General features: G+C 28.6%; 1 protein-coding gene across 1 annotated transcript; it reads left to right on the top strand.

The window, feature by feature from the left end:
• Positions 1-12,833: 12,833 nt before the first annotated feature.
• On the top strand, positions 12,834-15,048 carry LOC123296304 (cytochrome b5 domain-containing protein 1). The gene is made up of 3 exons (XM_044877765.1): positions 12,834-12,862; positions 13,323-14,024; positions 14,676-15,048. The coding sequence occupies exons 2-3, from the start codon at positions 13,435-13,437 to the stop codon at positions 15,046-15,048; spliced, it is 963 nt and encodes a 320-aa protein (XP_044733700.1). The 5' UTR covers positions 12,834-12,862; positions 13,323-13,434.
• Positions 15,049-24,785: the final 9,737 nt, after the last annotated feature.

The raw sequence follows: 24,785 nt of genomic DNA, 5'->3' as shown, positions 1-24,785 counted from the left end.
ATTTTTTTTAAACAGTATTTATGTTGAAATTTATAAAAAAATTTATGTGTAATTGGTAAATATTTCTATCATTTCATCTTAAACGGACAAGTAAGGAAATAACTAGTCATTATTCAACTTTATTCAAGAACGTATCACCGTAAAAAAAATTCATAAAAATGTAAAAAAACAAGTGAAAACAAACAATTGACTGAATTAATTGTTGAAATACCATGTTTAGACAGTGTTGATTACTCTGTCGCATTACACATACATACATCCTACGGACCTAAGACCCAATAGATCTATGTTGCTCATTGACGACCTAGACCTCACTTTGTACGTCCTCAGGACGCTACAAAAATTTCAGCTTGATATCTCTTTTCGTTTTTGCGTAATAGCGATGACAGACGGGCAGACAGACGAGAGACAGTGGACAGACAGACGACTGACAGGCGACAGACAGACAGACAGACAACCGGAAATTTACTAATTAGGTGATTCTATGAACACGTATACCAAAATTTTTTTTCGTAGCATCAATATTTTTAAGCGATACAAACTTGCGACTAAACTTAATATACTAAGTTTATTTCATATATACATGGTATAATAATTTTTGTTGAGAAAAGATTTTGTGTTGTCAAGGAAACGAATGTTTAAAAACTGGTTTAAAACTTTTTTTAAGCGATTGTTGAGCTCCACACAGCTTAAATCTCAAGTTTCTTTTGAAGCCAAGCTTAACAATATCAATTCTTCAAACAATACCTACACTAAAAAAGTCAAAGGATTTCTTCTTTATTCTGTGATCAAAGACTGATAATTTTTTGAAAAATACTCAAAAAACAAATCATAGGATGTATATTTAGGTATCACTAATTTTTGAATGTTCTGGTAGGCTAAGGTAGAATTTTAATTTTGGAAATGTGCCCGAGGAGATTACTGCACCACAATACAAATAAATGTTTAATCATATAGAACACAATAAAATGTATAACACACAAAACTCATATATTCATGGCGATAATATACGTAAATATAATATGTCTATTGTATTATATATTATATTATATTATATTATATTACCAAAAGATCTGTTATTTTAACCAAAAAAATTACTAATATTCATTCAAATATTTCTGTAAAAGAGTAGTAGCAGTTATGGCTAGGTTAGGTTATACTGGCTGTCCACGAAGGCTATAGAGCCCATTGTGATAGCATATATGTATTTTACCACTTTTCTGCTGACAATTTCATTTATCAGCCATTTTCAGAGGCTGAGTGCACACCCTTCATGCACTGCACTAGTACATCAAAACTATGAATTAAATTAATTTTTTGGCGACGGCGGAAATCGAACCGGGTACCCTAAGTATACCGCGAACGGAATTGGTTACGCTTTTAACCAACTAAGCTAATAGGGCGACAAGTAGCAATTATAAGATGTAGAAAGTACACTTTTAATTGATTCTAGTGAAGTTATGTGATCAATTATGAAAATTTTATACCACCAATTGACCAAAGATGTTTTTGGGCGTTCGAGTAACTTTAATTTTAACATACGACTATTTTGAATTACGGCGACGATGTACAATTTCAAACATTATTCTTTATGTAGTATTCTTTTATTTGTTACCTATATAAAAATGTGACGTCAGAATACAATTTTCTTGCTTTTTGAATTACAAATTTTACTTCGTTTCACATGAAATTTTATAAACTCTTCAAGTTCTTTTATTAATTTAGCTCGAACATTTCTTTTTAAATTTAAATTATTCATACAAATACGGAGTATGGTGATTATTGTAAGAAGATCGTATTTGGGACTAAGCTTATAATTATAAACATTTTAAGGCCTCTTTTTTATGTATGACCGTTAGTGAGCCGAATATTTGCATGCCACAATTTGTAGAAAAATCAAAAATATATACAAACAAGTTAAAACAAACAAATGACTGAGATAATTGTTGAAATACCATGTATAGACAGTGTTGATGACCCAATCGTTTGTTTTTTTACGTTATGTAAATAAAGAAAGGTGTCCACTTTTAGATAGCCAAACACATGTAACTGATATTCCCATATAACACATACTAAAAAATTTGCACCTAATTTACGCCCTTACAGTAGTGGTTGGGTAAACAGTAGTGTTTACGAAAAAATGTTTCAAACAAAAATTGTTTATTTTTTTATAAGGAACATTTTTTGTAGATTAATTTTTGTTCTATCTCTAAAGGCTTACAAGATGGGTCCTAAGGACCCAAGACCCAATTAACCTGGTTACTCATTTACGAACTTAACCTTACTTTTTACGTCCTAAGCACGCCATAAAAATTTCAACTTGATATCTCTTTTCGTTTTTAAGTTTTCGTTTTCGTTTTTGCGACAGACGGACAAGCGGACAGACAGACGGACAGACGGATGGACAACCTAAAACGGACTAATTAAGTGATTTTATGAGCACCTGTACCAAAATCTTGTTGTCAGTATCAATATTTTTAAGTGTTACAAACTTGGGACTAAACTTAATATACCTTTATATATTTCATATACATGGAATAAGGTAGGGGTAAATTTTAAAGATATAACTACACAGAATATGAAAGTCATGAGATGATTTTATGTCCTTTCAAATGAGGTATGACAAGGTAAGAGGTGCCATATGAAGTTTCAAAGTTGAGGGTACACTACCACGCTAGGCTAATCTAGCATGATCATGAATATTTGTCGAAAGAATACAAGCTGTGTTCCAATTCTTGAAGGAATTAAAAATAAAATTTACGGTCTTATTAAAAACAAAATTCGCTTCCACGTATGGTGCTTACAGATACCTACATTGATTGCTAGGTATCGAATAGCAGGATTCGAAACCCTTAGCTTATTCCTTTCCGTTCTGGGTCTCTTTAAATGCAGCCAGAGTTCATAGTCCATAGAAGATGTGTTCCATCCTAAAAACCACAGGATGGGGTCTATGAATGTTGACGTGAGAGATCTAGTTTCGGTACGCGCTTTTCGTCAGTAACCGTTACCAATAAGTATAATAAATTATAAACTTAATCTACCTTCAAATATTTGACAACTATCATTACGGAGAAAAAAACAAAAAAAAACGAATAATTTATCTCGGATATATTATCTCGAACCAAGTATATTATAAATAGGAACAAAAAAAAAACTTTTTACGATCACACACAATTCTTCCAAATAAAATAAGAAAGAAAATAGATCCATTCAATAAAATTAACGATTTCGTGTAATAAAATGTTAAAAAAAATCAGCATTTCTTTTAATACACATCGCCATAAAATAAAATAACACAAATTTCGCCAGAAGACAATGGTTTGCGCTGGTTTGATGTTCGTATCGTATATAAAATACAGTTATAAATAAAACATTATTCATTCGTAAAAATTTTTGTAAAATAGAGAAAGAAAGGAACAATAAATTTAAAATTTTTAACTTCCATACAAAGCATCTCTATATGCAGGAATCCGAACACGATATCTTCGAAAAACTATTCAATAGTATGTAGGCTCAGTGTATATTTTAGTGATGCATTTTGTAAGGAGAAATATTTGAGAGGTTATTTTTAAGGTCGAGTTCAAATTCTATAAGTTATTTTCGGACAGAATTGTGGAGGGATTTAATTTCTCACTTCAGTTGACCTGACAATAAACTCTACTGTATAATAAATTAACAAGTAAGTTTCGTAAATTATGATGTTGAGAATTTTTGTGTTGTCCCAAACGTAAAGTATTTCGCTATTATTTTCGATATTTTTTGAAAAGTCTAACGATTAATCAACATCTTTCTGGAACAAAAAATAAAGTTACTGCTTGGGATAAATTCACGGTTTGAAGTAGTTAAAGCTGTACATGGAGGTAGTGTGACGTTAACTCTCAAAATTTTAATGTTTTATTTTTTATTGATACTCATATACAAACAGAATTTTATTTTTATTATCGGATCAATGAGCTTAAAATTTAAATTAACGATAGCAATGTAGAGAGTATTAAATATAATGAAATAAATAATGTGGATGTCACACTCACACAGGTAATGAGTGTACTACTTCTTCTATATTCAAACAGATTTATTTTTAACCGATTTCAAAATGTTAAAAGAGAAGAAATTTAATTGTTTCAATTAATGTAAACCAGAACCAGAGTTGAATAAAAAGCGTAGATGTAAGTTTTTGTTTTAACGCAGAACATTTGTAGATGTTGTAATAATCGTAATACGATTGAAAATTGAACACTCATTTCAAAACGGCTGGAAATTTGAGAGACTTTGAACAAAATTGTGTCCTTAAACTTTTGGGGACTGAAATATTCTTAATTGTTCATCAAGTTTAAATTTGATGAATATTTATTGAGAATGAAGATCAAATCAGAAGATAAATAATCGAAAAGTGCAAAAATAATGATGTAGATCGTTGCTCAACATTTGAACAGTTGTATTTGAAAGATATTAAAAGGCGAACGCTTTGTTGACGGAAAAATTAGTTTTGCATTTGCTTTAAATTCATTTAGCTTCTGATTTGAACACCAACCTCAATATAAAGAAAAATGATCGATTTTGAGCACGGTTTGCAATTAAAAATATTCTAAGATTCGAAGACAGAATTGTTTAATTGATGGTTTAAAATGATGATCATCTGCTCCATCTACAATCATCATTTTGAACCATAAATAAAATATTTCTGTAAAAATTCAAAAGCGGTAAATGTCAAATTAAAATTAATTTTTTTATTTATTTTTTAATATATCTTTATAAATTATAGTTCATGTGTTATTCTGATACAGTTTCAGCTACATTACTGTACAGTTTCATTAAAAACTATTCGCTAGTTCTAGCGTGAAAGCGTAACAAACAAACAAACATGTTTACTTTCACATTTATAATATATAGGGATATCACTAATTATGACAATATTATTCATATTGTCAAATAACCTATTCTGCTTGTTTATTTTTGGAACTTTAAGGTCGGTTGTATTTTTTATTCAAAAATTGTTTTTTTGTTATTAATGTGTTTGAAAATGGAACTTTATAATATCATAATTATTTTATTTATTTATGTTTTTCAATGTTTATTTCAACTAAATATACAAAAAAGTATATATATTTTAATATTGAATATAAATTGATTATTTATCACATATATTTTTAATTATAAAAATAAATATTTATTATATCTGTTCACCAAAATTATAAGCTTTATGTGCTTATTTAATTGAATTAAATTGTTTTAAATTAATATCAAAATTCATTTACAGTCAAATTGGTCATACGGAAAAGAATTATAAAACATTTTAGCAAAGCCCACTGTTACAATAGAATTGCAATACAGTGTCCTCCCAACTTGTTTGAAAACAGGTGTACCAAAAATTACGCTAAGCGTTTTTCGTCTATTTAAGCAATTTACCGTTCCTTTTCTGCGATTTTTTATCGCAATCGATTGAAAAGTTTCCTGTTTTTTATATAAATTAAATATACCTAGATTAACATGAATTCAATGTCATCAAATTCTTAGGAAAAGTGGGTTTGTGGCTACTTTAAATAATTTTGGAGTTGGTCAATGCAGTAATATGTGCTCAATTTTATTGCAACTTGCGATCAAGATTATTCATGTAATTTGTTTGAAATATGTTTTCTAAACTACAAAAATAATTGTTACTTTCTAAAATACAAAATTGATTATCAAAAATAAAAAAAAAATTTCAAATTGATAATAATCCTAAATTCGGAAAATAAATTGATATTTTCTGAAATAATTCTTATTAAGATATAATACGAGATGCACAGCCTAAAATCGGTCATTATTTTCAAGAGTGCTTAAGCTATTTCAATTTAATGATTCGAAAACCTGCTAAAATCGTTGAAAAAATTTAGTTTGAGAAAATATCTTTTGAGCCAGAACCGAGTAAAAGTGTCAAGTAAAAATATGTAAACGTTTCAATTAGATCGCTACCAAATTTTCTTTCCTAAATTTTCAATGTGATTTGAAAACTATTTGATAATAAATTGAGAATTTTCAAACCAACTTGAATTTATATTGTGAACACGAAGGAAAACACAATGTTGATATTCTTGATAAAATAGAAAATATTTTAATTTTAGAATCTTATTTTCTTGTGGTACCTTCCGGATTACATGCACACACACTTTTTATAAGTACAAGATAAATAGATGTAGTAACCTACTATGTGTATAAAATGTACACAGCATAAAAATAACAGTGTTGGTAGAAATACTTCCAATTTAACCAGTTAACTCCAGTTAACTGCTAAATAAATCTGTTACCTGTCAGTCTGTTTGTAAACGCATGTCCTGAAAATTTTTTGAAGGGATCAGCATCAAATTTTCATGGGCATTTTTAGAGTCAAGTTAATCCGTGAAAAAACAGTTTTGAAAGAATTAGAATTTGATGACGATACAATAAGGAGTGATTTGAATTCATTTCATCAGGTGTTAGGTTTTTGAGTTATTGCTTGAATACTTCAAGATATTTTATACATTACCTAAATTCGATGCCTTTTGATGTATTGTCTAAAATGCTGCAGTTATACTTTTATTTCATGGCAATTCCGGAGTTTTTATGATTTTAGGTCCTACTACCCCACCCATTATTCAAAATTATTTTCTGATGAAAAATAATTTAAGCCTTCAATAATTTAATAAATGGATATATAAATGAAAGAATCATCCATCTAAAGTATTACTTATTGTTGTTGTTTACATTTAATCATGCACACAATATTTACATCATGGTCTATTCGAATAATTTTGATATATAATATGTTACACATTCGTAAAACTAATCTAAAGTATATTTAAGTAATTCTTTTTTATTTCTCTTAATAGATCTTTGTAATCTTCCGAAAAATAAAAATAAAATAAAAAAACATGCCACTTCTTTATTGGTTTATTAGATAATTAAGGCCCTGAGTTCATTCAGTAAAATGAGAGACCTGATCTATCTATTGATTACCGTACGGTCAAATGGAAGAAATTTTAATTTCACTTTGAACGATGTCCAGATTATATAGCAATACATGTAAACAGTATAACTCTTTAGGTTTTTCTTACTTTCTACGGTTTAATTATATTTTCATTCATTCTGTATATTTATTGATATTGTATTATAGTTAAAGTCTTAAGACTGTTGTGTAACTAAGTTCACCTAGTTGAGTTATTGCTTGAATACTTACCTAAAGATAATGCCTTTTGAAATATTGTCTAAAATCCTGGGGTTATACTTTTATTTCGGAATAATTCCGGAGTTTTAATGATTTTAGGCCCTACTACTCCACCCATTAGTTAAAATTATTTTCCGATGAAAAATAAGTTATACCTTTAATAATTTAGATACTTTTTGTAAGAAGATAAATACCTACGTTAGTGAATATACTTTTCATTTAGTTTATTTAAATATTATGTAGATATTTCTCGTTATCCTATTGTATCATTTCCTTTTGCTACCATATACTTTTTTACTCTACTTATACTTTACGTAGGTATCTCTTCTTCTCTACTCACAAGGTATTTATTTTCCATTACGTTTTTACAAACTTTTTGATATAAAAATTACCATAATATTGGCTTATTACCACAAATTGTTTGAATTTTAATTTAACAAGAGAAAATTTTTTGTGTGATAATAAATATTTCATGCGTGTAGGTATGAATGAATGTTCATTTTCTCTTCTTTTTTTTTGGTAAAATGGAAATTTGTTGGTTATACAGAGGAAATTTAACTTTTTTTCTCACAAATTAAGGTTTGTATTTTGAATATCAATACATACAATTTCTAGATACAATATGGGGTAGAAAATTTTTTCATTGGTTTTGATCTAATCATTTGGATACGTTACTTTAATCTATTTAATTTAAATTAAAGTTGTTTGGTAAATTAAGCTTAAATTGATTTTAAAAATTCTTAGCTAACCAACCACCTGCTTCTATCTCAAACATTTTTGTAACCAATTTTTTCAAATAGAATGTGATCTTTTTATTTAAGATATTGATGTGATTATAAAAAAAAAATCTGAATCCGAGATTTAAAAAAATTCAATTCCTTTTTCTTGATAACACCGATTTTAGGAAGCAAAACCTCTTCCAGTTGGTACACAAGCATAAATTTTCAAGAATATTGTTTGTATGCATAGACAACTGATAGTATAATATAAATATTTATTATCTATGTTTGAATGTATCTGATGTGGTTTAGAGGTGAAAATTCACCTTCAATTTATCCGGTAAGAGCACAGGGTTCGTTTTATTTGCAATCGATATAGCTAGCGAAATAATATATTAGGTGAACTCAATTTACCTAGAAACGGACTTCATTAGGCGGTAACGCTGATGGTGTGAATAACCCTATATAATCCGTGACGTCCATGTTATCAGAAATTTTTTACCTTTGACAAGTACCCTTAATTTGCGAGTAAGTGTATCATTATTTTTGCATTTTTGTCATAAATGGCTTAAGAAATTCGTGCTTTCATTCAAATAAAAATCGAAAATTTTTGTAATTTTTTAGGTTTTTTTAGTTATTTATAAATGATACACAATTTATCCAGAATAATCAATTTCTTGCTAAACAGGTCTCAAGGTACTCTATGGTTTGGTCAAAATGATCTACAAAATTCCTGACATCGGTCAAAATGGGCCTCAAAACATATAAGCTTCATAGGCTCAAAATCTATATGAGATACAAACGTATTATTATTATCCCTTATTCATGTAGCTAAATCATAGAATGTTATTAAAACGATCGGTTGTCGGTCCATTACGAATAAGTGCTCTTCAAGAATACCCTCTGCATATTTAATAAAACACAAGGTATAAAAAATCTTTTAAACTTGATGACATATATAAATATATTGATGGTAAGATTGGTGGTAAAAGATTTTCTTCTACTAACTTATAAATGTACAAACATGATATCCGTCCAATTCGCTGGGCAATTTCTAGTTTAAAAGTAAAACTGCGTAATATCGTTCACTTTCTTTTCTCCTACTTATTCTCCTTTCATATCACGCAAAACACTTTTTATTATGAATCCAAATTATTTAGTTTTTGCTATTAAAATAGAAAGCAAAGCGAGCGGTATATCAATAAATTATGTGTTATTGTAATGCATGAGCTATATTATTGTTAAGTTTCAATTAATTCCATTTTGTAGTTATTTCGTGAAAGCATAATAAACAAACAAACAAACTCACTTGCGCTTTTATAATATATATCGAGATAGGGATTTACGTATCTTTCAAATAAAGGGTGTCTTCACAGAGGTCTATCATAAACACAAGGGGTCAAAATAAGCTAAGCTAGACTTACTTCATCACAAGTGATCTATTATCTCAGTTGGTTAAAGCGTAACCAATTCCGTCCACGGTATGCTTAGGGTAGAAGGCTCGATTTCCGACGCCGCAACAAAATTAATTTAATAAATGTGATGGGCTAGTGTAGTGCATGGTATATGCATGAAGGAGGTGCACTCAGCCTCTAAAATTGAGGAGCTGATAAATGAAATTATCAGCGGAAAAGTGGTAAAACACATATATGGTATCACAATAGGTTCTATAGCCTAAGTATGCCCTTCGCGGACAGCCAATATAACCTAACCTAACCTCCTTCATTACAATATCATCGTTCTATTTGCTTGTAAAAGTATTAACCAACAAAAACCCTGGTTCCTTAGAAACTTAAAAATAGATTTTCTTTATCTTTTCAAAGATTAAGAAATGTTACTAGGATCACTATGGTACTTTATTTGAGCCGTAATAAACGTGGTAAAGACGTTGTAAGGACCTCTTTAGCGTTACCCTGTATATGCACTTTTTTTTATGTATACCTAAATTAAAAAGAAAAACATTTTACGAAGTAAAATACGTATAATCAGTTTAAATAATATCTTATATAATCAATTTAATTTTCCTTACTTATACTTACGTTGGTGATGCTGTTGCCAGCGTTACTTGAAAACGAATTAAGAAACTTTATGCTAGCTTGTATATCTTCGGTGCTTATGTATAAGTTACTTATTTACTGGTATAACCAAGAATACATGTCTTCATGGAAAGTACAAAAATATTATTATATACTTTACAATTTGCGACAAAAAAAAAGTCAAAAAATGAAAGGTTGCATGAAATGAAATTAATGAAAAGTTATTCATCTCATCGAGTGAAGGAAAACTAACAATGTTTTCTTGCTCACAATGACTGCATTGTAGTTGTTATACATTTTTACAATAAAAAAATAGATTGGCAATGGGCTGAAATTAGTTTTATAATTAATTTTACAACGATTGAATTTGCCAAATATACATTTTCATCCAGATGTTTGGAGGCCGGAACTAGCAGATGGGCGTTGAAAATTCCACAAAGACGCTCAGCCATCAGCCACCATGCGAGCTAAGAAATTTTGCAAAATTGACAAAATAAAGGGGAGTATGTGAGCGAGCTTTGCGGATACTGGACCCTTCGTAGACCTCATAAATATATTTCTGATGGAACTCACTGTTCATGAAAATAGAGAAGTTGCATAATTTTTTTTTTCACAAATGGATATATAAATGAAAGAATCATTCATATAAAGTATATTTAAGTAATTCTTTTTAAAAATTAATAATTCCATTTTTTTATTAATTATTAACAAAAAAAAGTTATATTTTTGAATAAATAAAACAGTAGTGACATATTAACCTCCATTGAGGCTGTGATCCAATCGGTTTCAATGAAAATTTGCGTTATAACATAGTGAAAGCTAGCTGAGCAACAAGGCCTTTAATCATAATTCATGTTATATTATCATTTCTACGTACGATTGCGATACGAAAGCGAGATGTTGGCGTCACTACCGTTTGAATAAAAAAAATTTAATTTTTCTTAATAGATCTTTGTAATCTTTCGAAAAATAAAAATAAAATAAAAAAACATGCCACTTCTCTATTGTTTCTTTAGATAATTAAGGCCCTGTATGAGAGTTCATTCAGTAAAATGTATAGAGACCTGATCTATCTATTGATTACCTTACGGTCAAATTGAAGATATTTTTATTTCACTTTGAAAGATATCCAGATTATATAGCAATACATGTGTACAGTATAACTCTTCTACGGTTTATTTTCTACGGTTTAATTATATTTTCATTCATTCTGTATATTTATTGATATTGTATTATAGTTAAAGTCTTAAGACTGTTGTGTAACTAAGTTCACGTAGTTAATTAATTCTAGTTAGTTTGGCACTTTTTAGGAGGCGACCACCGTTTTGTATACACTGAAAGAGAGAGAGATAAATGTACTATGTTATTTATGTTTTAGGAAGTATAGGTTTTTTTTTTAAACAAAAACTAATTATTATCTTTATTTTGTGTTCGAAAAAAATTTACCTTTTATAGGTTTAAATATAAACGTTATCAATATATAAAAAAAACTTTTTACCCACTAATATAAAAAACATTGGAACGGAGATAACGAGAAACGATTTTAATTTAAATTACGATAAGATATTTATAATATATTGATTTTATAAGGTAGAATATCCTTAAACCCACTTTTTTTACAGAATGAAATAAAATGGTGGATTAACTACGTTGAGACAGACAGCGGTTTCTTACCTAAAACTACTAATCGATTATTTAACAAAGCCTCATTTAATAAAGGCATAACGGACAATTGCAATTAAAAAAATTTTTGTATTTTGTATATCTGGAACAAATAGAAACATTGATTGAGATTTTTACATAACATTATAATCTAATAATCAGTTGTAAACATTTAATTATGGAAATTATTCATGAATTAATTTCATAACCTATTATCATAATATATCTCATTAGTAGATCATTTGATTATGTAAATCATTTGTAACTACCTACCACAAAAAAAATGTAATTATTAATAAAATTGATTGAATAAAAAAAAAAAAAAAAAACGTTGGAGGGAAAACTGTAAGTTTGATATCATCTACAGAGTGTTCCAAAAGTAGTTAACAGCAGAAAAATAGTGGATAGGAGATGTAATTTGCAAATGCAAAGTTTTGTATTTTTTCATCCGTCTCCCCACTTACGAAGTAAGACTTTGGTATTATCATTTTTAATTTTACGATTTCCTCAACTTATACATAAAACTTATCAACTTATATATTCCTCAACTATAAGTAAAACTGAAAGTGTTATAGTAGTCAAAGTAGTATGAAACAAATTTACTATACCTTTCAAAAGTTTATAGAGAAATTTACGTTCAAAGTTCTAAAATACAAAATTTGAATTATTTTTCAAATTTTTCATTGATTATTAAATTTAGCGAATAATAAATTAAAGTAAATTTTAATTTCTACAATATCGCTTATTACAAAACATTCATTTTCCCTAAAGTTAGCAAATAATTTTTAAAATTAAAAACGATAACCAACCAAGCCCAAGAGTTCTTCCGATCGAAAATTAAGTTTTTCGGTTTAAAATACCATCCTCTTAACACAATTTTCTATTGTCCACTATTTTTAGAATTTTGCCGTAACTGCGTAATGTGAAGTGGGCCATACTCTTCTTCACTCCACTGAAAATGTTACCGTGCGATTTTTTGCCAAGCGGTCAAAATCGTATAATGTCGTTCGTTGCAGAACGATGCAACGGATTGATTAAATTATTTTCTCAGGATTCTTAATTATAATTTAAGTTTCTGTATATATTTTTAACTTAAATAGGAAATAAGAGTGCCTCGACATTTATTTAAAAAAAATTCAAAAAAATACATATGCAAAAGATTATGCCTTAATTTATACCGAATTATGTATATGTATTATATATATCCATCTTTTATTGGGAATCTTTTATAAAGTTCACTTGGTCGTCTCGTAGAAAGAAATTAGGTAAGAAATTTGTTATTTTGCTTGAAAATTGTCAAATTGACAGCAAATTTTAAAAAGTTTTGTTTTTGTTTTGAAGAAAATTCAGTGCTTTTTATTTTTTTGCATAGAATATGTTTAAAATTAAAAATATAACGCCAGCACTCCCAGTTGCAAATTTTCATAAAATGTACTCCTTCAATTTTAAATGCGATTGGTCTAAGCATAGGAAATATGAAACGAAGTTCAGGGGGTCAGCTTCTTTATATATATATATATATATATATATATATATATATATATATATATATATATATATATATATATATATATATATATATATATATATAAATATTATTTAAAATAAGAAACCTTTCAATAGCGCCGAATGATACTATCAATGTCCAGCCTAAATCACTAATTATAGAAGTTTGACATGTTTTGCGAGTTTTGATGACGAAAGGTTTATATAAAATCATTTTAGGTTTTATAAATTTGTAATGTTGCAAAACTGTTGATACAAGTTTGAGTGTTACACAAATCAACATTCACTCAATAAACTTTAAAAATTTCCTTATTTAATAAGGCTGGGTTTCATGGACGAAATTTTGGGAACAACTGCGTCTCCAGAGAGTACTACATCTAGTTGTACTGTTTACAAAGATGATGGTACAAATTCTGAAGATTTTAGACTTTCGGTTGTGGATAAAGCATTTCGATGTAAAACCAATCTGTGCAAATGTAGCAGTCAACAAAGTAATCTTGGATATCTACAAAGTGCATCGACATACAATTCAGGTGATTTCTCTAACCTTGAACAGAATGGATTATATTTCACATCCGATGAAGTAGTTGTTCATAATAAACCTGAGGATATTTGGGTATCGTATCTTGGTAATGTATACGATTTGACTCCTCTTATTAAAAAACATAAAGGAACTAGAGAAATAAAACCGTTGCTAGCATTTCCTGGTAAAGATATTAGTAACTGGTTTAATCAAAACGGTGAACTGCGTCACTGTATACATCCAAATACCGGTGTACGAGTACCATATTTACCATACGGACCGATACCAGATGTTCGTCCTCATGTTCCAACAACAATATGGCGACCGAACTGTGAATGTTCGTTTGAGGAAAATGATAAACAAGGGAATCCATTAAGGCCATGGTGGCGCAGTACGAGGTAAAAATATTTTTTATTTAAAATATTTAAGGTAGTAGGTACGAGCGGAAGGCAATTTTGAGCCGACTTAGCGTTTAAATTATTTGTACCATACTTGCATTGCTAATGAATTTGGTTGTTACTTCATGAATGTAGAGGAATAATACAATTTTTCGATATTTGCCTTGGTTTTCGAAATAAACAAAATTTTCAATTTTCGATATTTTGAAAATTACCTACTCCAGATATCGAAAAATTTTATTCTTACTTTTCCTCTTAGATTGTCAAGATATAAATTATAATTCACCATCAAAATTGAAAATATATTTTTTTTTTAAATTCGTATCCTCACTACCGTGCTCATGCATACTTAATCATTCGGGCACAAAGGATTTTTTTTCAATAATTTATTGTTTTAACTTTAAATAATTTTTATTTCCACCATAGATTTTGGAGAAATCTATGAAAACATATCATCAATCTATACCGTTTTACCATAATACCAATGTTAAATATGCTTACTTTTGAAGTAATTTATTTAAAAAATTTTCAAAATTGATTGAGACTTAGCACACCTGCATATAAAAAACATCAAGCCTTTTATCCAAAATTGTCCTGGCGCTCGTATATCCTCAAATACTTGCAACAAAGGTTAATTTTTTTTTGTTCCAGATATTTAATTGGTAAATTAACAAAATGTGCTCGACCCATACGTATTGTAAATATGTTAACATTAGATGAGTGTACGTTAAACGTGTGCAGCGAAGATAAATTAAGTCGAATTTTAGAACGTTTATTAATGTTTAATTCACAAGCATCAAGTTATACATTTAAATATGATTCACGCGTATTGGATATGGATAAAACATTGGATGAAAATCATATTTTTGATGAGCGTGAATCTTTTTTAGCCAATTATTTACCAGAAGACATTTATATACCGGCTATACATTTATATTTTAATGATGATTTACAATGGGATTTAGATTCATCAGATGAATGTGAAGATTTAGAATACAATTCTATAAGTGGTCATCCACATTAACGTTCATATGCTCATTAAATAAAATAAATAAAAAATTAAAAAGCCTTTCTGCTAATTAATGTACACTAATTAGTTACTAAATGTTTTAAAATCTATATTCTCATTTACATAAATTTTTTTATAAATATTTATGTATTTTTGTGGTATTTTTGATAACTGGGAATTGCACCTCGATAACTGGCTGTAATAATAATAATCCGTATTTTAGCGAAGGATGTCAAGGCGAGGTGAGCGCAGGTTTCACAACACAATTATCACTTCCACAGAAACGAGACCTCAACTGACTTTGTGTTACTTCGCGAGAGCGTAGAAGATGCACCCAACAAGGAAAATAATCCTATGTGGATAAAAAATAATATCTTATCAATACTTAATGAAAAGTGAAAAGTTTCATCTAAACACCTATGCCTTTGTATAATTTTTCTTTAGCAAATAACTTTCTAGAAAATACTGACTGACTGAAGAAGAATCTACCGATTGAATATAGTTACAGACACACACATACACACTCAAACATTTATTTGAAGTTAGAAGCAGAGTGCGAGAGCTGGCAACATTTTTGAGACTTCATTTTAGGACGTCTGAATTTCGGATAATTCTTTCCTTACTTAGCTCACAAATACGAGCGGTTGCTTTATCTTAAATAGGATGCACACTATATAAGCAACATAATTTCTGTCTGATTAATTTCAATCATATAATTGACGAATCTAAATCATACTAAAATTATAGTCACACTAAAAAGATTTGAAAAAGGTCTATATAATTAAAATAATGACAACTATAATTTTCCAACGTCCATACGATACGAACTACTTATGTCATTCATTTGACGTAGGATAAATATTTTATTACTGCACGCAATTTTATTACTAAACTTACTATCACCCAATCAAATTAACTAAATTTCTGTCAAAATCTGAATTAATTACTCTTTACAAGTTAGTATAGTAACTTTTTTAATGTTCTAGGTTTTGTAATAACTCTATAATGAAAAATTTTAAATTATAATTACAATTTTTTTCTTTTAATTTTAGAAGCGTCGATAAAGTTTTGTACGATATACGTGTGTTTTGCGGTGGTCTAACTCGTGTAACGCATTCGATGAGCAAACTTCGCATGCGTACGCTAATAATTTTCTTACCACACTTGTATCGTCATCCTTAAAGGACATGAAAAACAATTTGTTATCTTATTCTCGCAACTTTTTATACCATGTATATATGAAATATACATAGTATATTAAGTTTCGTCCTAAGTTTGTAACGCTTAAAAATATTGATGCTACGAACAAAATTTTGGTATAGGTGTTCATAGAATCACCTAATTAATCCATTTCCGGTTGTCCGTCCGTCCGTCCGTCTGTGGACACGATAACTCAAAAACGAAAAAATATATCGATCTGAAATTTTTACAGCGTACTCAGGACGTAAAAAGTCAGGTCAAGTTCGTAAATGAGCATCATAGGTCAATTGGGTCTTGGGTCCGTAGGACCCATCTTGTAAACCGTTAGAGATAGAACAAAAGTTTAAATGTAAAAAATGTTGCTTATAAAAAAATAAAAAACTTTTGTGTGAAAATTTTTTTTGTAAACATCACTGTTTACCCACGAGGGCGTTAATTAGGTGCAAATTTTATAGTATGTATTAATATAGGAATATCAAAGTGAATATCTTTTGTTATTTACGTGACGTCAAAAAAACAAACGATTGCGCATCAACACTTGCGCATTATATGAGAATCTCAGTTAAATATGTATGTGAAATGTGACAGATTTATCAACACTGCCTATACATGGTATTTCAACAATTAACTCAGTCAATTGTTTGTTTTCACTTGTTTTTCTAGAATTCCGCACTAGTAAACGTAGTTAATGGTTTCAGATGCCACGCGTATTTAATCTATAACTGATTTCAATATTAACAGAAATATTCAAAATTAAGCCGTCTTGAAATCAATTTTTTCGTGACGTTGTTGGCTCTAATACTAAAAGAAAATAGGTCGTAACATCAATCCATAAATTCATGAGAATAAACCGTTTATATTCAGTTGTGATTTTTATTTTTATTTTCATGTAAATTCAATTTACTAAAGTAACAATAAACTCTTCTGTTAATGTATTTTTCACGTCCGTTTAACATTTGATTCGTTCACTTCTTATACGTAAATGGATATTACCTGAACGTCATTGTATAATAATGGTGTAACACTACTTATACGTAACACTACTTATACTTGAAATGTGTAATGTGTACACCTAATACCTATCGATATCGCAAATAATGACGATGTGATTTTAAATAATTGATAGTCAAAACATGATTAAACATTTCCTTTTTAACGGAATTCATTAAACTTGTTCCAATCATCTTATTTGTAATTAAATTTATTTTATTTGTAGACTTTTTATTTGCCTTTTCCAAAAACAGAGTGTTTGCATGTCATGTGAAGTTTTACGATTTTTGGCACATTATCCAGTTTAAAAAAGTATTTGTGTGAAAATATTATAAAATAAGTCTTTGAACTTGACTATGAAAATTTCTTATGAAAAATAATAATTTAATTTACATATTTCTGAAAACTGAATAGAAAATGTTTAAATCATCAAAAACTTTCCACACATTTTTTCGCATGAAATTTATGTAACTCATTGCGCTACAGTTTTTCAAAAGAGTTTTAGCAATAAAAGTGTTTAAAATATTATGACTCGATTTACTTTAACGATTTATCTGATTATTGTAATGAAATATTTTTCTCTATTTTAAACATAAATTTCCCATATTTTCCAAACTAAAAAAACATTTATATAAACATTTATTAAATATTAAAACGTATCAAAAATGAATTGAGGAACACGATGGACCAAACACGTCTGAATCATCTCACTTTGTTGAATACCGAGCTTGATTTGCTTAAAGAAGTTGATATTGAAAGTGTTGTCTCTAAATTTTCCCATATTAAATCCAGAACAGTTTATTTGTAACAGTTGTGTTTTATTTAACACCCTAAACTTGAGAACCTAAAGCAAACCAACAGGGCCCGCGCTGGCTTAATCCGGCACTGCTTTCATATATGAATAAAGATTGTATATTTGTGATAAAAACTTTTACTTAACTGAGTTGATAACAATAAAATTATATTTCTACTAAAATTAAAAGTGAATATACATGTTGAGAAATTATGATTTGTATTTTTGGGGATTATTAAGGTCTTCCATATTACTACGTGTACTTATAGTATAGACAATAACACTTAATAAAAACAAGAAATATATTTTGAATATTACGGACATGTTAAAGTGTTTCATATAAAAATTAATTACATGAAAAATAATCGAATTTTTTATATGTACTTATTTCTGATATAATACTCCTTTTTATTCAAATAGTTACAGTTAGAATTGTGTATGTTTCGTTTCATGTGAGAGAAAATTGACGAGAATACTTTTCTTTTAATGACACTGCCTTTTATATCGATAAGGCCTTTTATGTCATTACCATTAAATTGAAATAATGAAGAAAAGTTTTCGAGGTTTTAACATGGCTAACATACGAATAAGCTTCCTATTTTTCAAATCAACTGCTATTTTGAGAGCTCTGGCTTGTCTACTGAATCAATTTGATGGTAGAACCTTGAAAACGATAGGTAAGGATTACTAATGGGAAAGAGGTTGTAACAGGGAAAGATAATGACAATTTCCTAGGTTTTATTGATATTTTTTAACTTTTTCTGCGTTCAAAAGAATAAAAAGAATCTCGCGAAGCTTAAATATTGGCATAAAGTCCACGAATGGTTAAGTAAAAGGGCCTGCAGTGTGAAAAACTTATTTTTCGATGTTTCTCGCTTATGGTTTTTACTAAATTTATTATACAAATTTTAACTCATACATCAGAATAACACATGAGCTAAAATTTATAGATATATTAAAAAAAATGTATGTATATTAAGTCTATGACATTTCCCTACGCAATCTATGAGCATAACTTTGAACCATAAATTGAAGATTTCTGTAAAAAACGAGCAAAAATTCATGGCCACCTGTTCTGATACACTCAATGAATCAAGACTATATAACATTTAATAAAAATTGAAATCAGTACATATATTTTACTTGTACAAAACAATCCATACCCTTTTTTCGAGTGTTATGAAAGTGGGATAAGTAAAAGCAAGCGAGCTAAAGGCTGCAACGTGGTGGCCTTTACTTATAATTCTAGCATTGCAGGCTGGTATCAAGCTAGTATTAATTAAATAATACGAACATCTATACACCCTTAACCATAGACTGACTAGCACATTACAGATCCACTACTTTTGAATAAATTTGTTCATAGTTAACGTTATAATTACTTTATACATAAATATTACTTAATGTATGCTTTATGAAAAATCTAATTTAATTTTAGCCCTGAATAAAATTGTTTCTTATATAATTATTTCTGTTTGCTTTTCATAGTAAACCATGACACGAAAAACTAGTTGAAATATAAACAATACAGCAATGGTTTTTAACCCCCGAACAAAAAAAGCGGAGTTGTAAGTTTAAATGCTATATCTGTCTGTCTGTGGATACGTTTTAAGTGTTAGTTAAGCGTTACTTACTCGAAAAATTTCTCGGGGGTTTTTAAATTTTGTTAATTTCACTTGTATTTATTGTATCTGGAATTTTGATACAGCCCAAAACATTTCCCCTATTAAAAAAAAAATAAATTGTATACCTATTTTTTATAATTTTTATTGGCAACTCCTTCCTCAAAGAGTCATTTTTTCCCGGAAATTAGGTAAGTTATATAGTTATAGTTCTATTTTTGAATAAAGTTTACGTATATAATAATTAATAATTAATAGTTAAATCATCACATCTTTCTGTTTAAAAATTAAAACAAATCTGATTATCTTACCTTACTAATCTCTTCTGAGATATGGAATGACATTGCACATGGCACAACGAACATTCATGTTAATTGTATTTCATGATAAACCTAAGCTACATCATAACAAGTTTGTTATTGTACATCATGATGTGTATTTCTCTCTTATTATTATTATAAAACCTAATGTTTTAAAAAGTTTTCTCGATGTTTCTTGTAAAATATTATATATATTATTCCTAGATATTCTTTAGAGAATCTCAACATCATATTCATTAATAGTAATTGTTCAAGATTTAACAGGCACTGTGTGCAAAAATATCCGAGACCCTCCCTGAACGAACAATAACCGAGACCTTATGGATTTGATATTAACAATGATCATGATGGTCTCTTCAAGGGAAAGTGATTTTTTCAAACGGTATTCTTTAATGATGAAATGATTAAATGAATTCACTATAAATTGCTGAATGGTTTTCATAACTTTGCATTGAAATACAAAAAGAACTGAATACATTTAACAATCAGTCGTTTTTACGTGAGTGTTCGCTTTGTGACGGGACCTTTTTTTGAAGTACTGCGTGCTAATTTTTCATCTAAAATTCGGTAAGAACTCTTATAATCAAAGGCTGGAAGCAATGAAGTAAAAGATTAGAAAATTAGACTTTAATGTTTGTTAGTCATTATTTGCTAAAATTTGTTTTGTGTCAAATTTTTTGAACACCTTGTATATTCACTAAACGTAACTTTGGGAGTATAATAACGAAACAATAGCCGTATGTATGTAGATAAGACAAGAAAATGTTAATTTTTGTTGTAGAAAGCATGGAAAAGTTAATTGAATTAATAAAGAATATTAAGGATATTCGATCAATTAACACAAAGTTTCGATAACTTACGTTTAACGAATTAAACGAATTATTTGTACGAGGAATATGTAAAAATACTATTTTTCTTTGTCCGCGAATATTTATTTTATCAAAAAGAGATCTGAACAATTTTTACTCAAAATTTAATCTTTTGTTTTATAGTTAGGTACATGACTCCGAAAATCACAAAAAAAAATTGTTTTGAGATATTAGATATATTCAAATAAGGATATCCTTAATTTTAAAGGTGTACTAAAGTGTCAATTTTTTACCTTTGAGGTAACATTGGTTTTCAGAATATTACACACATTATATTTATTATATTCAGCTCAGTGGCTCCCTCCAACTACATTTAGTTCATTTTTAACTAATTTATTTTGTAAGCTATTGCAATTCAAATTGATATCCTCGCTTTCTTTGATGAAAAGAAATAAAAATTTTAAAAATTCCTCTCAATTATAATTTTTAATGGCATTTTAATTGAAAGTTATGGTTTCATATATATGCACACACATTATATAAAATTCACAAATTACCGACAAATTAAAAGTAATATAATAATAGCAGCGAAAAATCTTTCAATTATATGAAATAATAATAAATTATATGTTTTTAAAAAGGTGAACTATTCTACCATAGAAGGTATATAAGGGAGGGTTGCCTAGATAGGTTTTCGACCTAAGTCAGCTGACAGCTATTTTTTTTAAATGTTTTTTTAATTAGCTATTATGGATAATGCCTCATTTTCATTTACTTTTTCTAACTGTAATTAATTCTTTTATGTCTTGGAAATACATGTGTTTTGAAATCAGTGGCATACAACTTTAATTATTAAGAAAAGAAACATAGGAGTATCATAGTTGGTATTGTGAAGGAGAAAAGATTTGAAAATATCCCATGCTGGATGTAATTTTCACCATAAAGCTACTAAAGCTACTTTAACTATTTTGTGGCTTACTTGTAATTTCAATTAATAAAAAAAAATTTCCACAAATTTTATACTACTAATTTAATTAAATTCATTCACTACTAAGTTGATTAAATTCATTTTCCACATTATTTATTATAATTTTATCAAGAATTTCAAAGGCCGAAATATGAACCTTGAAAATAAATAAAATTAAAACCTTGAAAAAAATAAATTTTGGATCCATGTTCGTTGTGACGCATTCAACGGATGGGGGCTAGACAAAAAAAGTGTTCGATCGACTGACTGACACTTTTTTCACTGTTTATTATGATTTTGAAATATAAATAGTACGTTCTCTCATGTGAATTTCGTTAGATCAAAATCCATCCACGTGAATACATTTTTTTTAAATGTTTAATTAATTTTATTTTTGAGTATCCCATGGCAGTTTTTAATCCTTTTTATCTTTCAAATGCCTTTTACGTTATTCTCAATAATCTAATCCGTTAGCGCCAAAGAGAAAATGTCTAAAGAGAAAATGTCTCGTTTTAAACAATTATCTTGGATTTTCCAAATTGTTTTTTAAACGTATTTTTTTAAACTAAATTTAAGGCTGACCTGGATGCCCTTCCCATATACACATTAAAGGAGTACATATAGATAGGTAGGTAGTTGGTATCTTCTACCTTAAATATAATTAACTTTTATAAACAATTTATTTATTTTGTATAAAGGCATAAAGTAAGATGAATTAAAATAGAAGTTAATGGAACACAAACAAAAGATAGTTAGAAATAAATTTTATAAATTTATAACAAAAAGTCTATTCTATGGTGTTGTGTGTGTCTGTTATATCATATGCTTCTATACGGTGCAGGTGCTCTACAACAAACTAAGTACATATGGATTACGAAAAAAGATACCAATCCTTCGTAAGCAAATACATATTCAGTGACGTTGATTTTCAACCTATATTTATGTGCTTCTTCTTTGTGTAATCCAATGCAAATTTGTAGATAATGGCCCAAGTTATTACAACACCACTTTATCAAATGGAAGGTAACGTTAAAATAATGGGAATTTTTTGAAACACTTCGGGAAAATGCCTTTTTCTAGTTACAGAATGTTGAAATGTCAGAAAAAAATTTTTATTTTGAATATTACTGCTTCTCTGAAAAATTGGAACACCTCCAAGCATGAGGCATTATTTTGTATGGGAGTAACTAACTGTATTTTTAATTAAACAGTGATATTTACCGAAGGTTCCCGTAGTTTATCGTAAGACTTAAATATTTTGTAAAACTAAAAAACAGGAACTTGCGGAACAGGAAGAAGCTGATGAGCATTTATTTGGCTAATTACAGGCTGAAAAACGCTGACACCAGGTATATTATAATAATTATATTCATAATATATCATTAAATAAAAATTTTAAACTTATTTTCTTCGAAATGTGGTTTAACAAAAGATTTCCGACACTTCTGAAAAAACTATTTTGCTCATCGCCTTAAATCTTTGTACAACTTGTTGAAAATCGCTAAAACCAGACCCCAAATTTCTGTCGAAACATAAACAAAAAACAAGTGTTTCCACAAAAACATGTGTAATTTTTTTAAATGGGAAAAATTTTGACATTTAGGTTCTCGAAATCGAAATTATTAACAATTTTTTGTTTATTTATGTTTGTTTCCTACCACTGAAATCGATGCTAGATTGGGAACCGATTTCTAGAGCTATCACCATCAACGTGTTGTAAACATGTGTTCTTAGTCTAAAAAAAATTAATAAATAAGTTTTTTCTTATATTCTTTAATATTTGTGTCGATTTCTTGTCATAAACACAAGAGAGACACCATGAAATAGATCAATTTATTTGACCAGAAGTATAACTTGCTACGATGTTTTATAAAGTAAAGAGATACTACTTGTGTTATTGTTAGTGTGTACATACATACCTTATCCTATCTCTATACTTCATTCATCGCATTCTTCTTCTTGTTATATGTTCTTGTATAGGGGGTATTGTGTTATAATATAAAGTTTAAAAATTTTATCTTCTTGTTCATGGTGCTCTCTTGGTGCTGTTTTGTGTTCGTGGATGGATCGAACCGAACGAACGATGGGTGGCATGATCATCTATATTATTATTACAACATACATTATTATTTGTTATCTATTTTTCTTTATTTTCTTTATGTATTATTATTATCAATTGTATGATATTTATAAAGTTCATAGCTGAGACTTGTTGAAGAATCAACTAGGAAAAGTTATACTATATGTAGAAAATATTTTTACAATTATTTCAAGCTGATTTTTGCATCTTTGTTTGTGAATTCCAAGTTTATAGTTTTTAGGAGACCCATAAATATATGTCTCGTCTTTCTTCTAACTTCCTACCTCCTAAACTCAACAATCAAATCCTGCCTCTGTGCTCAAAATGTTTCAATCAAAAGAGATTATAGGCATCATAGGTTGAACTTTAAACTTCAAGGCTAATCAATGCGTTTGCAAGCTGAAGACGATGTCTGTGTCATGCCTGTGTCATAATTTCTTCTGGACTAAATGATTTTAGAGGATTTTTTCGAAGGAAGCTTATGCTTGGATACAAAAAAGAGATAGAAAACAATTTTAAATCAGAAAGTGATTTCTTATGAAATCACTTACATTTTATTTACACATTTTTCCGAAATATGAATAGTTTTATTAGAAATTTTATGTAAAAATCTACTTTAGCTATTAAATTTTGACTATAATTTTGGGACTTGCGAAAGATTTAAAAAAAAACGCTATTCAAAAGAGCACTCCAAAAATCCTTTCTTATGACCAAGCAAAGTTTTCAAAAAAATATAAAAGTTCAAAAAAAAAAAAATGTTTCAAACAAAAAATTGTTGTTTTATAAAGAAATCTTATTTAGGGTAGTTTCCTTCCCACACGAAGTTAATTTTGTGGGGCCGATTTTGAAAATCTCCAGTTTTACATATTTCCGCGGTTTCCGGGGTTAAAATATCCGAATCAAACGTTTACCATGTGATGTCTGTGTGTGTGTGTACGTATTTGCGTATGTTCATTCGGATTCTTCCGCCT

Source organism: Chrysoperla carnea, chromosome 3 (genome assembly GCF_905475395.1).
Source record: "Chrysoperla carnea chromosome 3, inChrCarn1.1, whole genome shotgun sequence".
Classification (NCBI taxonomy): Eukaryota; Metazoa; Arthropoda; class Insecta; order Neuroptera; family Chrysopidae; genus Chrysoperla; species Chrysoperla carnea.
The sequence above is the reverse complement of the archived record's forward strand: the minus strand, read 5'-3'. Positions and strand labels throughout refer to the sequence as shown.